Source organism: Mauremys reevesii, linkage group 1 (assembly GCF_016161935.1).
Source record: "Mauremys reevesii isolate NIE-2019 linkage group 1, ASM1616193v1, whole genome shotgun sequence".
NCBI lineage: Eukaryota > Metazoa > Chordata > Testudines > Geoemydidae > Mauremys > Mauremys reevesii.
The window spans coordinates 240,542,543-240,558,503 of NC_052623.1; the positions used below are offsets into that span (position 1 = coordinate 240,542,543).

A 15,961-nucleotide genomic window follows, 5' to 3' on the forward strand; every position below is an offset into this window, starting at 1 on the left:
AGTCTCTGGAAGGGGAGTCCAAGCCATGGTGGTGCTTACCCCTTTCATCCTAGGTAGGTTTTCCAGTGTGGGACTTTTCAGACATACCAAGCAATCTGTTTCTCAAGCCACCCCATCTGTCACTTCAGCATTCCCTGCCTTCTCTTACAGCTAAAGCCAGTGGGTTGCACATGCCAGCATTCCTAGAACTTTAGCAGTCTAGTAGCGCTCTTACCAGATCTAGCTGTAATTCTTTTTCAGGTGTAGTTTTGTGATTTTCCATGATGGGGCAAAATTCACTTTGAGTCGTCAGATCCGTACCTGAAGAGAGAGATTCCAGAAAGTGGATGTAAAGATTTCAAAGATGAACAAATGTTACCTATTAACTAGATTTCTAAAGCAGAAACCACCACTGCTTTCTCATACCACCCCACCCCCACCCCCATACTAATTACCAGAAGAAAATGCAATAAAGAAAGAGGCCTTTAAAAGCCAGCAGCACAGAGCGCTGTAGAAGGCGCAGGCAGTACTGCTATGGCACATTTATTGAGTCAAAGCATCACAACACAAAGGGCAATTCCAAGAGTTCATGTCTCCTGCAATGGCAGCTCTGGCTACAAAAAAATATCTTAAAAATTATTAACAAAACACAAGTCTATATTAGTACAAACCAAAGAAACAGGATGTGCAACATGGTCAATGGTGGGATCAAGAACTGGACTTCTAGAATTCTCTCTTTTACAGACTTTACACTGAATTAACACTAGTAAAAACAAACCAACCAGTCCTACAAAGCCTACCTTATTCTTTCAAAAGGCAATAGACATTATGGTTGGCACTATTGAAAGCAACAGTAGAGATCCACCAATAACCCCCTGCCTCTATATTCTGCATACGTATAGTGGTGCCTTAGATAGAAGTGGAGTGCTGACAGTTTAGTACAACCTGGAAGATACAGGACAACTGGATATTGAGATTTCAACTAGCACTAGTAGGATCCAAGCTATGGGCACAGCTCTGCCATCCTACCCCTTCTGGCTCTATGCTTAAGATTGTGTGCTTCCACCCATCCAGTCATTGATAAGCCAAGTGAAATATCTTCAGCAATGCTACTTTCTGAAGCCAGGCTGGTCTGTTTTTCCAAGAAGACGTTTATGAAGGTAAATTAGAAAGGAAATTACTAGTGAAGAAACAAGTACCTTAAATCTGGCATATAAAATTAGAGACTTCAGAACCCAGCCCAAAGGAAGATGAATGTTCAGAAAAAGAATGACATCTCTGGGGTCTATTACTGACTACATTAGCATATTTTAGAAGTGCATTCCAAATTACAAATCAATATTTAAAACAAGTGTTCCCTGCTATTCTGTGCAGTGTACTCTAAGTCAGCTTTTATTAAAAATATATATGGTGTGTATGTATGATTTTCCTTAACTTATGCTTGTGTGTGCTCAAGGAGAAAAGTAGGGCCATTTGTTTTACTAAGTGAAGGAAACACATTCAGGAACAGAGATGAGAATAGTGTTGCTTGACCCCTTAATGAGAACTCGCACTTTTCTTCTTCCATTTGTTTTAACAGAGCTGGTCAGATGATTAAAGATTTTGAAAGGTGTACCGGGGGAAGTGTCTGAACTCTTCCCTCTCTCTCTTCCCAACCCCACTTCTCCCCAGTGTTTTGGGCCGCTCAAGTTTGACATAGATTGACTGATGTTTCCCCATTTCCCATCAGCGGATCATGCGGCACAGTGCTTTAGAATCTTTCATTTGTTTACATTTTCAGAAAAGCTGCATTAAATGTAATGCTTATGAAAGGTGCCTGGATTACCAGCCCTGGCAGGAGAGTAATCACCTTTACCAACTCATGCTACGTGCCCCTTCTTGCAGTGTCCTAAGCCCTAATCCTGCAACGGGCTCTGCCCAGGCAAAGCCCTATACTTGTGCAGAGCCCCAGTGAAATCTGGAAGCAGTTGCAGGCCAAAAAGTTATTATTCTGAACATAATGTAGACAGAGAGCGCGTTGCACAAATTCTTACTCAACTTCCTCACTTCAAAAAGATCTGTTGGAAGCAAGCAGTTTCCCCATCACATGATAAATCTTCAGAGCAGCTACAATACCTGATACATTATCATTCAGATCCTTATCTTTATTTTTCTTCATTGCTATACAGGTTGGTGTGTCTTCATCTTTTGCCCATGAAGCCTCAGACAATTGTGTCTCCATGGCAAGCAATTCTATAGTAGGAGGCAATAGAAGGCAGACCCATTACTACTAACAAGCTGCATATACTCAAGGGAAACTTATTCAAACCTTTCAGACAAAATTCACGGATCACTGGGCTTCCACTTTAAGAACTTACCAGTTGATATAGCGCTCTCCAAAGAAGATGTAATATCTTCTTCTTGGGATGGTGTTGAATGTTCACTGCCAAGACAGGAAAACACTCAGACGTTCATGATCTGACAGGTCTGGTTAATTTATTTAAGAATTAAGTGTATACACAGAGACTTACCTGGACAAGACTGGATTATCCAATGTTAAAGGCAAAGCACTACTCTCCTTAACAAAAGAAATGTTAAAGAGTTTTAGTGTTTATACTTGTAATAGGACATCACTTCTTGTGTAAAGCAAATTTATAATATTTATCAGGTCACAGTCTTAAACAATTCCTTTAGATGTACCTAGATCTGGTTGAAATATGTTCATTTCAGTAAAGAGGGGGTTATTTAAAAAAAGTTTGCACTATTCCTTGCCAATGTTTTTCAGCCAGTTCTAGAAGTATAGAATATGTTTTAACACTGTTACTACCGGGGGGGGTGGGGGTGTAATTATGTTTTTGTAGAAGTTGTAATTTTGGGGGAAATCTGTTCACATCTATATTTTTGTTACAAAAAGCTGTACTCCTGACCTTTATGCCAAAGAGCTTCACACTTTGATTTTAAAAAAAGTGTGTCATTTCAAAGAAATATCATGATGCTAGATTACCTCCTCCCCCTTCCCCCCCCCCCCACTTTAAACTGAACGGAGACTGTGATGCAAGTCTTAGAGACAAAAAGCCACTTGGCCTTTCCTGCCATTTGTTCCCCCCCACCACCACTTTCAAAGCCATGCTACATTGCTCACCAAGATGATTTGGGGACATAGTCCCTTCCAGAAATTCAGAAAGCAACACTAGAAAAAACTCTGCAGCTGCATCAGTGTTGCTTCTATGAGACAATGAGCTTTTTTGCTCGGGTTAGATTCCATGTTGTTTAAGAGATGAACATTTACATTCAAGTCTCCATTTTTGATTCCTACTAATAGCAACATTGTACTACACCCATCAGATCTTAGAGCAGAAAGGCACTCGTTTTTTCATACTAGCTTAATGATCATATTAACTTTGTTTCACCATTAAGGGCCAAATTCTTCTCTCAGTTCAGTTTGTTGCACCTGAACAACAGACAAGTCTGGCCCCAAATTGGTAGCATTTCGCTGATGCAGAAACTACCTTTTAAAAAGCTTTAACTTTGACTCCCGTGTGTATTTTACATTTTATTACCATTGTCAATTCCTTGGACCACCACCACAAAGCAAATACACTTGGAGTTACATTAGTATAGTTCTAAGAGTTTGGTTTTGAATTCCAGTTACCAGTAGTTAATTTGGAATTTTAGGAGGTTTGCATGGCTTTTGTGGCCACTCCTCTCAGTGCGTCTAGGAAGCGCATTTGCTTTAATGTGCACATGACAAAGACTAGTAATGCTGTTGTATTGGATTGCCGCACTACTCTGGTTAACATTATGCTTTCTCCCTGACTCATTTTAGAATAGTACATATACAACAGGCTGTCTTGTGCAGAGTGGTTATCACAGTTTGTGGGGGACAGGAGCTCTTAAAATGGTAAGAGTGTCTTGGAGAATAGCTTTCTAATAGCAGGTAAATAGCTTTTGTGTTCCTTTATTATCCTGTACCAGCAAGGAGATAGATATTAAGAGGATCTATCACGTGCAAAAGTTGTTTGGAACATAGGGTTCTGAAGGAAAAAATGTAACTTCCCCTGAAGTGAATGGGAGACCAACCCACTTATTCAAGGGGAGAATTCCATCCCTGTACAATATAGAAAAATCCTGTTACTATAGCCTAGAAATAATGAAGGTGAAGGAGAAATTTACTGAGCCCATCCACGGAGGACATGCTGACTAAGAACCTGAGCAGATATTAAAAAACAAAGGGAGGGAGGGTAGGAAAGGAAAGTAATCAAAGCACAGAGACAGGAGTTGGCTGGAGTTTCTCAGAGAGATGTGCAGTATTGGTAACCTCCTCAAATTTTACGTTTCTGATCCTGTTTAATTTTGTAAGAGTGGGATCTAGAAGTGAAGTGAGAAGAAATCTTTATTTATGAACTAACTTTCTACAGAAAAAACCTCCATAAGCTTTTATCATAGAAACATGCCACACAGCCAACAGTGTTCTGAAGGGACAAGTGACTATGGACCACTTGATGCTTAGGTCCCCAGGGGGCCTGATTTTTAAGAGGATGCAAGCTCAGCTGTTTCTGAAAAAAAGTGAGACCCCTTTCAAGATGTTTTTAGTTGGGCAACCAAAAACTGAGGGAAAAAAAAAAGCCCCACCAGACAGCAGTACTGTGTATGTTGTTCAGTTTTTCTCCCCCACAACATTAGTTTAAGGATCAGTGAATAGAGTTCAGCTCAGTCATCTGGATGTTTCCTCATGCAAATCTCTGCTATTTATACTCTTATTTGAATTCTCTCTAGGGCTTAAGGAAGCTACAGTGTTTTATTTTTCTCTAGGGGAGGGAGCAGTATACTGGAATGGAAACAAAAAGACTCAAAAGGAGTTTATAATGTAGTACTACCTCGAAATCAAGAGGGATTGACCAAAGCAAGAGACACCCCCACAATTAAAGCAGGAATAAATTCGAGCTCTCAGTGACTTTGTTACATACCAAAGGAGAACTGAAAGCTGTTCTATACTTTTCATCCACACCTACTTCTTTTCCAAGACTTTAAAGCATTAAGAACTGTTAAATTCTACCTCTGCAATCCAGAAGTTTCAAAAAAGCCCACACTGTGGCTTTACTGTCACATCTATCAGTGTACGCCAGAGATACCTGCCTTTAATAGGTTTAACAAAATCATGATTTTACAGAAATTCAGGGCACAGTTACTACCTGCTATTCATTCTAGCGAAGCAAAGTAATGATTTGCAATGAAGTTCAAACCAGCTCTGTTTACAAGTGTGAAAAACGCATGACCTCCTTATAATATTGATATCCCTCTATCCTCTAAGCCTACTTCTTGTAAGGAAATAATCGAGAGAGTGTTTGCTGTTTCACTGTCCTCCAGACACTACCTGTGTTGTAGCAGTCTTATGCAAGGAGTACTTCACCAGAAAAGTTTACAGAATCCCAAAGGAACCAATATACAGTTCCTTGGTGATGTGTTGGGAAAGCTAGTGTTTAGTTCTAAGCCTCCAGCATAGAAAGATTAGTTTGACTCACACAAGAGCTAGAGATTTAAAGCAGCCTCAAATCCCTATTCTGACCATGCTTTGACAACACACACACACACACCCCCACACAGTAATACAAGTATAGAGTTACTTACATTCTGAAGGACTCACTATAAGCAACACCTGCAGGTAACCACAGTCTGATAAAATGCTACAGAGACACTCTTCCTATTAAACATGGACATTCAAATTTTGTTCTGCATCATAATTTTTAGACCAGATATGGGATACGCCCATTTGCTTTTCCTTCAGTTCAGACCTGGAATCTTGTCCCAGGGAAGAAAAAAGGATTATGAATACTACACAAAAGGGATTCCAACAGAAATGCGGAAGAACCCTACCCAGAGCCAAAAAGTGTAATTTTGGGAATAAACTGGAATTACAGAACTATACAAATATGGAGTGTGTTAAATGTACACAACAGTGCTGGTCACAAGTGCTGTGTAGACAGCTGTGAGGAACAAGGCCCTCTAGCTAGCCGAGGCAAAAGTACAATATGGGCATAGCAGTGCAAGGGGGGGGGCTTCCTTACTTAGCCCCCATACCAGTCAACCAACGTATCTCAACCCCAAGATCACACTAATGTGGAAAGAGTGATTGAGTAGCTGTGTCATTTTCTCCTTTGCTTCTCCACCAAGCGTGGATAAGGACTATTGCAGATGACTGGGCCACTTCACAGTGGGCAGGTCTGAGGTTACTAACTCATTTGTAGCAGAAAATGATTTCACTATTAGTCTAGATTAGGTTGCACTTTCATTTGATGCAGCAGTAGGGAAAAAAAAAGTGTCATTGTATTAGTCTGACAGGCCAGATGCAAATGTCGCTGAAGTCCGGGGTTTGAAATCCTGATCCCATTGACAAAGCTCAGGCACATTTCCAATTAACATCACAATTAGAAAGTGTATGATGCCGACTAGAACAGAAAGTAATGTTGATGACCAGCAATCAAGGCGAGAACCAAGGATTTACTCAAATGTTCATCTGCCTGTCATAACTTGTCACTTTCTGTGGGACTGAGGACCATTTATTTGGTCTTTTTCCTCACCTTAAGCACTGAGTGGACAGACACACTATCCCACTGAAATCTAGATGTAAAGCTGAACTACACTATATTGGGTAAAGCATCAATCACCTTGTTTTTCTTAAGCAAAGATGGATTTTTGGAAGAGCATAGTCATAACGTAACAGTTTTCACAGAAGGAAGTATACAGAAAGACAATCAAATGGGATTATTAAAATGTAAAGATGCCTGCTGGGCTTTTTGTTTCGTCTCCCCTTCACCCACGCACATGTTGTTGGGAATGGATATCATTCACGTTTTACCAATAGAGGAGTCCCTTGTTACTGAAAAAGGAACAGTCATTTTAAGATTTGTACATTGAATAAAGAGTACTCTGAGTTAGAGTATAGGATTTAAATACTCCTAAACTTTGATCTGGATTTGAACATCACAGGTCAAGTACATTTCTGGAATGTTTTATTCCAATCACAGTTGCTAAAAGAGATACACCAACTGAGATTGTCTCCCAATAGCCTGCTTAAAGAAAGGTAAGTCAGCAGAAGTCCACTGATTTATCAATAGAGCAATGCCGATTTACCCACATTGAAAATCTGGCCCCTCATTTCTATTTTAAAGTCAGTGCACTATTGCAAGTAAAGGGCTACCAAATTCGAAGGCAAGACTGCTGAAATTAAAGATAGCACTAACCTCAGTTAATAGAGAGTCCATTGTAGTAGAGGAGGCAACACAACCTGCGTTAGTCTGGTTACCAACAGAGCGTATCTTCCACCTGGCAGCACAAATTTTATTTGCATCTTGCAACAAGATCACATTTGGATGTTTTCCTTAAATTAATTTCACACAGAAACAAGAGTTGAAGTTCGCCACTGTGTCTTCGTGGAGATTGGGGCCAATCTCCAACCATGACAGATACATCATTAAACAAAACAAGTCTAATGAAAATGACATTGACAGATCGTAACAGAGGAGTCACAGGAGTTGTGGAGACTTGCAGTCACCTGTTTGCAATGCAAAGTTCTGCTTCCTCAGCAACAGCCACATCACATTTTTTTAAAAATCAGTGTCCAAAAAGGGAGAAATCAGAGATAGCCTTAAGAGGAAGAAAATTTTATACCACAATGGCTACAAAAGCATCTCTGGTGCTTTGATGACCCTGTAAATTATCAATTTCTAGTCACAGTTAGGAAGGGCAGTCTAGTGGATGGCACATTAGCCTGGAGCTCAAGGACCTGATTTTCAGTTCCAAGTTCAGCTAAGCTTCCTGTGTGACAGTCTATCCTGCACCTCAGTTCCCTCATCTGTAAAATGGGAATACCACCTCCATGGCTCACAGGGGCATTGTAAGAATAACCCTTATTAATGAATGGGAGACACTCTGGTTCTACAGTGATAAGGGACATATAGATACCATGATAGCCAGTGATACCATTATTTGCTCACTAATTCAGAATATAGTGTCTCATTCCCTTGCAGTGATGCTGTAGTATTAAACAAGACCAGATTCTTGAAGGTTAACAATGACGGAAACTATACTAGAACAGCTAGAGAGTGGCTGTCTTCAGCTCCCCTCAAGAGTCTGTGGTAACACTACTTGTCCAGTCTCCCTTTCCTCCAACCCCAGCCCAAACGTTATTTTGCTCTCTTACTTGTGTCCCTCCAGCGTCACGTCCAAAGTAGACCCATTTTTCAGATCCTCCCTTTCAAACGTAGAACGAGCTCTGGTTGCTACACATGTGAGATCACTGCTTGTGCACACTCGTGGATTCAGCTGTAGGATTTCCAAGGCCAGAGCATCTGTTAACAAAGATGCAGATTTGAAATAACGAGAAGGCTATCAACATAAAAAGTTACTAGTCAGTCAGCTGGGTAGATGTGGTCCTTTTCTATCAACAGATATATCCACACCCTCAGAGAGGATAAACTTGTCTATACATTTGCCCTGTTTCATTCGCTTGCTACTTTCATAGGTTATTAGTAAAGGTTCAAGGAGCTGTAGAGAAATATAAGCGACTACAGGTGAATGGACATAACTTAGTAGAATCCATTTTTAAGGGGAGCATGACCAGCAGTCCAGGGTGGGCCAGTGACCATTGACACACTTGCATTTGAGCAGCGGTGTCCATTTGCCACACTGCAATGCCAGCAGCCAGTCTCTACCTCACACAGCTTTCCGATTTGACAATTGTATATGGCATGTTGAACTGAAGTAGTGGTGTCATGGGGAGATGCGAAGATGGTAATGTGTGGGAGGCAAGGCAGCAGCACTTACTATAGAAAGTAACATTGTACATTGCAGTGGAAATAAAACCTTGGTTAGAGCAACCCTGGGCTCCCATACAACAGGGACCAGTAAGCAAAGACAGGAATTGCAGACACTGCATAAAATGACATCTCTGGAGAATCAGCATACAGTGGCATTATGGGAAGGTGACCGATTGGCTAGATGGAAGCTCACATGACATGGCCTGGACTCTCAGGTACAAGCTAAAGCTTGGGATAAATGAAGCAGGCAAAATTGGGATGTTAAAAGTTCAGTTTTTGATGCCGGTCATATACAACGTAAGCTAAACCACCTCATCATTAGTGCTGGAGATTGATGGTACAGCCATTTGTTTTGCACAAGAAAAGCTCTTCAGTTGCCATTGCCAGTTGTCTGTGAGATGGCTCATGAACACGGCTATTCTTTAGATCCAGCCATGCAAAGGCATCTCAGGTAATTCGTGGGTATTGTTTATACCAATTAAAGCCAATAGCAAATTTTCACCATAGTGATTCAGGACAGATTTATACTGAGGCACAGGCAACAGATACTTATAGCAAAGAATATCTGTGCTTGATAGAACAATTTCCATTATTGTTCATCTTTTAATCCTTTGCTATTTTAGATTTGGCACCATAGTACATTAGACAACAATTTTAGGTCATCCACCAACTACTTCTGCGCTTCAAAAGACCAGGGTACAAAAGGCAAAAGCCATAGAAGAGTAGCCAGCAGATCTTACCTAGCAGAGGTGTAGAATACCAGCATGAGTATCTCAAGGAGGGTGTCTTGGGAAGTCCAGTGCCCTGACCTGCTTCTTGGCCCACAAATCTTTTGAAGGTGCAAAGGTGCTAGTTGGAGAAGGGAAAAGTGTATGGCAGGTTATCGTTCATCATGTTACTTACAGGAGGGCCTAAGGCCAGGCGAGCATGTTCCCATTGTGCTAGGCACTGTACACACAGAATGCTAGACAATTCTCACCCTAATCGACAAACCCCACATGGGGTGGGGGAAGGGATACAATACACAAGCAGCATGGATAATGGGATGGTGGCAGACATGTTAGTGCCATGTTTTTTGGGTAGTGGGTTTAGTTAGGAAGGGATAAGCTAATTAGAAAGTGAAGTAAAAGGAAGGGGACACCGTAGGAGGTGGTGAGCAGGACAGGGCAGAAGAGGGTGATGGGGCAGGTGTGGAATGAAGCTGAGCTGAAGAGAAGGTGAGAGCAAAAAGCAACCAGTCAAAGGGCAGAGAAAGTCCAGTGAAGACTGTAGAAAGTTGACAATGTGTCTGCTTTGGCCTTTTCTCCAATGGCTCCTACAGGCTCCCCTCTGCAGTTCCCCTTCCCCTCCAACAGACCCAGTCCCCATGAGGTGGGGGGGAGGAGGAGAAGTATTACCTGCATCTTAGTTCCCCCTCAATTGTATATGCTAACTGTTGTTCAAATGAGGCCTTTTACTGCTGAAAACCAATCAAATAATGTGTATTGGAAAGGATTTACACAGCAGTAGCCATTCAGCCACATGTGGGGGAAAGGTGTTATTTTAACAGGGTTCTGAAACCAAGGAAGTGTCCGTATTTTAAATGATGAATTTATTACTTCTAGCTTCAAGAACTCTAGTTTGAGTATCAGCTGAGTCTTCAGCTTCTAGTCCTTCGGAGAAGGGTCACCTATGTCTTTTCAAAAAAAGCAACAGAAGACCATCTTTTGCCATTTTTTTTTTAAACAGAAGCTGAAAGCAGGGACAGTCAATGGAAGATACACACCAAAAAAGTTTTACTCTGCAAAAAAAAACCAAAGCAGCCCCCCGTGGATCCCCCAAAAAAACCAAAACAAAAAACAACCAACAATTTTGCAGACAGAAGTCTATCAAGAGATCTGGATTTCAATTTCCCGGGTGCACAATGTTTACAGAGTGACAATATAAAGCAAGGCATAAAAAGAAAAGAAAAAAAAAAAAAGAGATGAGTTAAGAACAGGATAGCATTTATTCATTGTAAATTCTTGAAGGCTACTCTTAAAGCTGTTAAAAAAAAGTTATCAGTTTTGGCACAGTTCTAGTAGAATCAATGTTTTTCCCTCCCCCATGTGACAGAGAAAAAAAGTATAGGACTAAAAATAGTGGTCAGAATGCCTCACTATCTTCTCTTACTGTTTCTTGGTTTAAAATGGACAGTGAACTGCAGTCACTAGACTCCCCATCTATGCAACAGGAAGATAGTTAGGGCTACTGGATGGGGAGAGAAAAGTATACACTATCACTGCTTGTAGAAGCCATACTGTCGGTTGGATTAATATCCTTCTATTGGAGGGATTCTTACAGTTAAGCAATCAGAGTACTACCCAATTTAACCAATTCTGCTTTGGTTTAATCTTTACAAAAATTTAATTTTACTCTTGCTGATTGTGTGTAACTTGACTCAGATACCTGTGTGTGTAAGTTTATGCACATGTGGATGTGTTTGCAGGATTGGGGCCTTAAAAAAATATATATATAAAATGCTTTAAGTCTAAGTCTTTGGAGGGAACACAACTTTGTCAAAATAAAGCCTGATCTTTTAGTACCAGAGTAAATAAGGTTATAGTAATAGGGCTGTTGAAAGTGTCTCCTTGGATGTATTGGTTTTGACCAATTTCTGTCTACAAAAAAAAGTGAACATGAAGCATTGTGATAATGTTAAAAAGTTCCATCGCAACATTTTCATAATGAAATATTTTTATTAAAATGTTAAGTGAAAGTCAAAATGGAATGTTTCAAATGGACTCAAATTAAGAGATTCCATTTTGCAGGAAATTTAGAAAGGTTTTTTCCAGTTCCAGAAGAGAAGGAAGGGATTTTGCACTCAGGATTGCCCCACAAAACAGAAAATCTTGTCCTTGTCCAGCTTTGCTACATAAAGTAGTGCATTTACCTTCCAGCACCGGCAATAGGGAACACTGATGTTCTTTGCTGCCAAGCTGGCATAGAGTTACCACAAACGAAGGGGCATTATTAAATTTCCCTCGGACCAAGTTGGACGGAAATTGTAAAGATGAAGTGTTGCTGCTGCAATATAAACCCTTTTCTATTATCCTCTTCCTTCTACCAGACACACATTCAGTGCTCCCATTTGCCTGCATCCCCTGCTGGTTTTTAAAATGGCCTTCAGAACAGTGAAGATGCACATTGTTTGACTGCCCCACACAGAACAAACTCAGATTTTAAACAGGGAAGATACGAAGGTAACATTCTTTTAAGTACATGACCACCACCAGTTGTTGACCAGGAGTGCCAAACAACATGTTCCGTACTGAACCACGCAGGGACAATGTCTGGCCCAGCCGCTCGAGGAGGGGAATCTGAGGGATACATGCCGATCAGCCTGCACAGTTCGCTTCAGCCAGTACATTTACACAAATTAAACACTAGGAAAAAAAAGTAGCTCAGTTATTACAAAAATGGCCCTCAGATGGGACTTTAGACAATTTGTAGATGGACATTCACCCTGGTGTCCTCTGTGCCATGAAATGCTCTCCTCCACCACCAGGTGAGATAATGGATTTCATACCTGACACAGCAATCCACAAAGTTGCCCCTTAAACAGTTTCTCTCTCAGTGTGTTGTTAACAGCGGCTATGAAGAGACATTTACATAATCACTGCATGTTAAATTATAAAGAACCATTTTAGGTGCTCTTGTGTTTCCTTTTAACCTTGTTTTTGCCCATCTTGGATTAAGTTAAATTTTCACCATCAGCTATTTGTACCTGCAATCTTCATGTATTCTTACGATTTTAAAACAGATGCATACGAGAGACCATATTCCACTGCAGGGGAGATAGAGCAACGCCTAGGACATTTTCAGTAATTTTCCTTTCCTTTTTTAAATACAGATTTGGGCCTGTGATTCCAGACCATATTTGAGATTCCCCCTCCCATGACATAGCATTTTGTTGGTTTTATTTTAGTTTCCAGCATTGCACACTGAGGCTGGAAAGTGCTCTGAAGAGCAAGGATAGCCCTTTTGTTCACTGTCTGCACAGCGCCTAGTGCAATAGCCCCACCCCCTGCAGCTCTGAACACTAGTGCAATACAAATATTAACTGTATTTTGCTTTGTGCATCGTTGCAATACTACTTTGGCAATGGAAACGTGGTTAATTGCATCTCGTTCCTCTTCCACAGATTAGAATCCATCTCTCAGTAGCCACATTAGCTCTATCAGCACTAGCTGCTCTAGCGATTAATGGTATGCTAAGGTACCAGAGATTCTAAACAAAGGGTCAATTCTGCCATCCTTACTCAGAGCAAGTAGTACCTTCCTCGGCAAATTCCATTGATTTCAGTACTGTATCGGAAGCATTGCTAGCAGAGGGACTACTTGTGGAGTAGTTTCCTCTGCAATGTGAGCGGAGGTGTCAAAGTGGCCTTAGGGAAGAAAGCAGCCGTGACTGACCACACAAAGGGAGTACGAGTGAAGTGGTGCTATTTTTATCATCAATTCTATGTCCATACCATTGTTAAGAACTATCTTTAGAGAGTTCCCTGTTCAACAAGAGACTGTCTTAAAATTTGGGAGACTCCTCAAATGGGAAGTCAGTGTAGCTCCACTGGCTTCATTTACATTTAAAAATGGGATCTCCCCAGCCAAACAAGGGTATTTTTTTTGGTGTTTATTTTGTTCTTAGGAATTACACTCTTGCCAGAGCCTACCAAGGAAAAGAACACACCAATTTCCATTTGTACACCTCTTCCACGTGGCCAACAACATAACTAAAGGATGAATGTGCAAATGCAGTGTGCGCAAATGCAGTGGGTAAGACGCCCACTTGAATACTAATGAATATAGCTGCATCCTGTAAAACCATCTTGGGGCAGTTTCTGCAATGCCAGGGCATAATATTCTTAAGGGACCAGTTTCAGCGAAGTGCTTAGGAGCATGCCTCTTCCTCAGCTCAGCAGAATCTTCCCAGCGTGTGCTCTGGTTTCAAAACTACTGAATAATTTACAATGTATCCCTGTCTCAAGATTTTTCTTTAGAGTACATTTCCCCCATGACAGCATGGATCATATGTACCTGGAGCCAGACCCTCCGCTGGTGTAAGCCACCAGCGCTCCATTGAATCTATGGGAATAAACAGAGACTTGAACTATCAAAGCTTTCTGGGTTATCGCCATTAAGAAGGGGTCTCATAAGTCTCATAAGTTTAGGAAAGAGCTTCATTTATATTTTAAAAAGAACAAAACAAATGTGGCAGCCTCTAGGTGAAACAGTTGGTTCAGACTGCGGAGCTATCCCCTACAGAAAGCAGGATGGGCAGCACTGGACAGAGTATCTACAGCATAGGAAGTTGAGATAGCAGTGCAAGAGGGTTCACTCCCAATACTAAGGTGGTTGCTCAGGCACAACAGCATCTTCAGCTATACTGCTCCTTAACACTTAGTCCTGACTCAGAGGGCTCAAAGCGCCACCTACTGAGTCACCAACCCCATGTCTTGCAGCACCCTGGAATTTTGGTGGGAAGTTTCTCTTTGAAAGACCAACAGGTCTTGACCTTGCTGAGCTCAAGTCGTGTCTGGATCATCGCACAAGGAGGAACGACTGAAGCATTCTTGAAAGAAACAGAACTGCCACAGAGTGAAGTAACAAAGGTCACCGTCTAGTGTGACCTCATTTGATTCTTCCATTATCTAACTGCAGCATAACACTTGCCAGTGCTATAAGTGAATACTACATAAGTACTTACTTTTCTGCTCTTTATCTTTTTCCTGCAGTGTCTGGCAAGAGCTCATTAAAGCCGTATTCATAGCCTGAAGGGTTCTCTGCTCAGAAATGGCTTCCTCTAACACACTTCGCAAAGAGCTGACTTCTTCCCAGGCAGAATGAAGTGCCCCATCTTGATCCTTAACCTGAGCACAGAACAATAAATATAAAAAGATCACAGCCCTGGCTGGCACAAAAAAGGTCTTTACTGTTCATGCAAATGAAACCAAAATGCATCTGTTCTCTCAGGAAGTGATAAGCCCCTACTGAACTTCTGCATTTTTACATTTGGGTGGACTGTGTATGGGAGCTATTTCTGAGTTTTGTTTTTTTTAAGCCACCACAAATATGCAAAGTTGCCTCTTTCATCAGCAAGCTGTTGACGCCACCTCCTCTGCTTTTACTTCCTCTGCAAGTCACAGTTTGCAGTGTGGCTGTTCATTCCAACAAAGCATAGTTTCCTATTTGCTAGCAGAGGCGTATCAAGCATAGCTTTCTGGTGTGCAGAACACCAAGTCACTACCCTACCTGTTTGCTGGAGTCTTCCAACTGTTTGGTAGCTTCTTGGAGCTGCAAGCCAAGAACGTCTGCCCGACTGACAGCCTCTTCTTGCAACTGTTTGGCAGCTTGTAACTCATGTTGTCTGCAGGGGGCAAGAGTACAGGACACAAGCAGTCCCTGACAGTTCAGAAAAATATGCCCGGGAAGTGTGATACCCAGTCACCAAGAGAGACCACATGCTATTAAAAAGCTTTAACATTGTGTCTGGGAAGTTAAACTAACAAGGGGTTTAGGGATTAACCCATCCAAGGCTGTTTGATCTGCCAGATGAGTACACAAGTAGTGTAGGTTTTCAGTAGGTTCCTAGCCACCCAGACCTGTGCAGATGCTATGCAAGTAGTGTCTAGATGAATTCCAATGTGGAAAAGGAGTAGGAGTTTACTGCACCAGTACCAAATAGTTTTAGAAGGTATTTTAAACAACTTATCAATAGACAGTCCATTTGGCTATTTTAGGGAAACGTGGTAAAAGGATCCAAAGTCAAGAGCATTAGTAAAAATATCAGAAGTTGACCCTGCAGGCAGAGTTAATGATCACTACTACAGTTATGCAACTTTGATTTGTTAGTCACTTAGTCTCACCGAAGCACCCTTTAAAGCACTAAGTGACAACTACCAATGAAAAGTCAGCACCACACAAGTCCCTGTGATAGAAAGTGGCTGTCCAGTGACCCTTAATAGGCTTATTTTGCATTGCAAACCAGTGGGGCTGTATCCAAACCGACCTCCTTCTGAACATCTTCCCACTGTTACAGCTTCACTGGTAGCATTCCCAGCCACCCACATTTTTATCAGAGTGTCCTGAGCTGGGCACTCCACCAGCAGCTGGCCTACACTAGCACTGCACCAATGGTGGGAGATTCAGAAAGACGTAGAATAGATCAGG

The 15,961-nt window shown here is 41.4% G+C and overlaps 1 protein-coding gene across 7 annotated transcripts in view; it reads right to left on the minus strand.

The window, feature by feature from the left end:
• The window catches only part of LOC120407247 (inositol 1,4,5-triphosphate receptor associated 2-like), a 65,188-nt gene that overhangs the window by 10,730 nt on the left and 38,497 nt on the right, over positions 1-15,961 (minus strand). For all 7 annotated transcript variants that reach the window (XM_039542781.1, XM_039542789.1, XM_039542787.1 and 4 more), the window contains 10 exons: positions 15,044-15,158; positions 14,499-14,661; positions 12,322-12,386; positions 9,515-9,623; positions 8,159-8,306; positions 7,200-7,281; positions 2,490-2,536; positions 2,337-2,401; positions 2,095-2,211; positions 215-300 (listed from right to left, as the gene is read on the minus strand). In XM_039542781.1, coding sequence (XP_039398715.1) covers positions 215-300; positions 2,095-2,211; positions 2,337-2,401; positions 2,490-2,536; positions 7,200-7,281; positions 8,159-8,306; positions 9,515-9,623; positions 12,322-12,386; positions 14,499-14,661; positions 15,044-15,158 — 997 coding nt within the window. The remainder of the gene's footprint in view (positions 1-214; positions 301-2,094; positions 2,212-2,336; positions 2,402-2,489; positions 2,537-7,199; positions 7,282-8,158; positions 8,307-9,514; positions 9,624-12,321; positions 12,387-14,498; positions 14,662-15,043; positions 15,159-15,961) is intronic.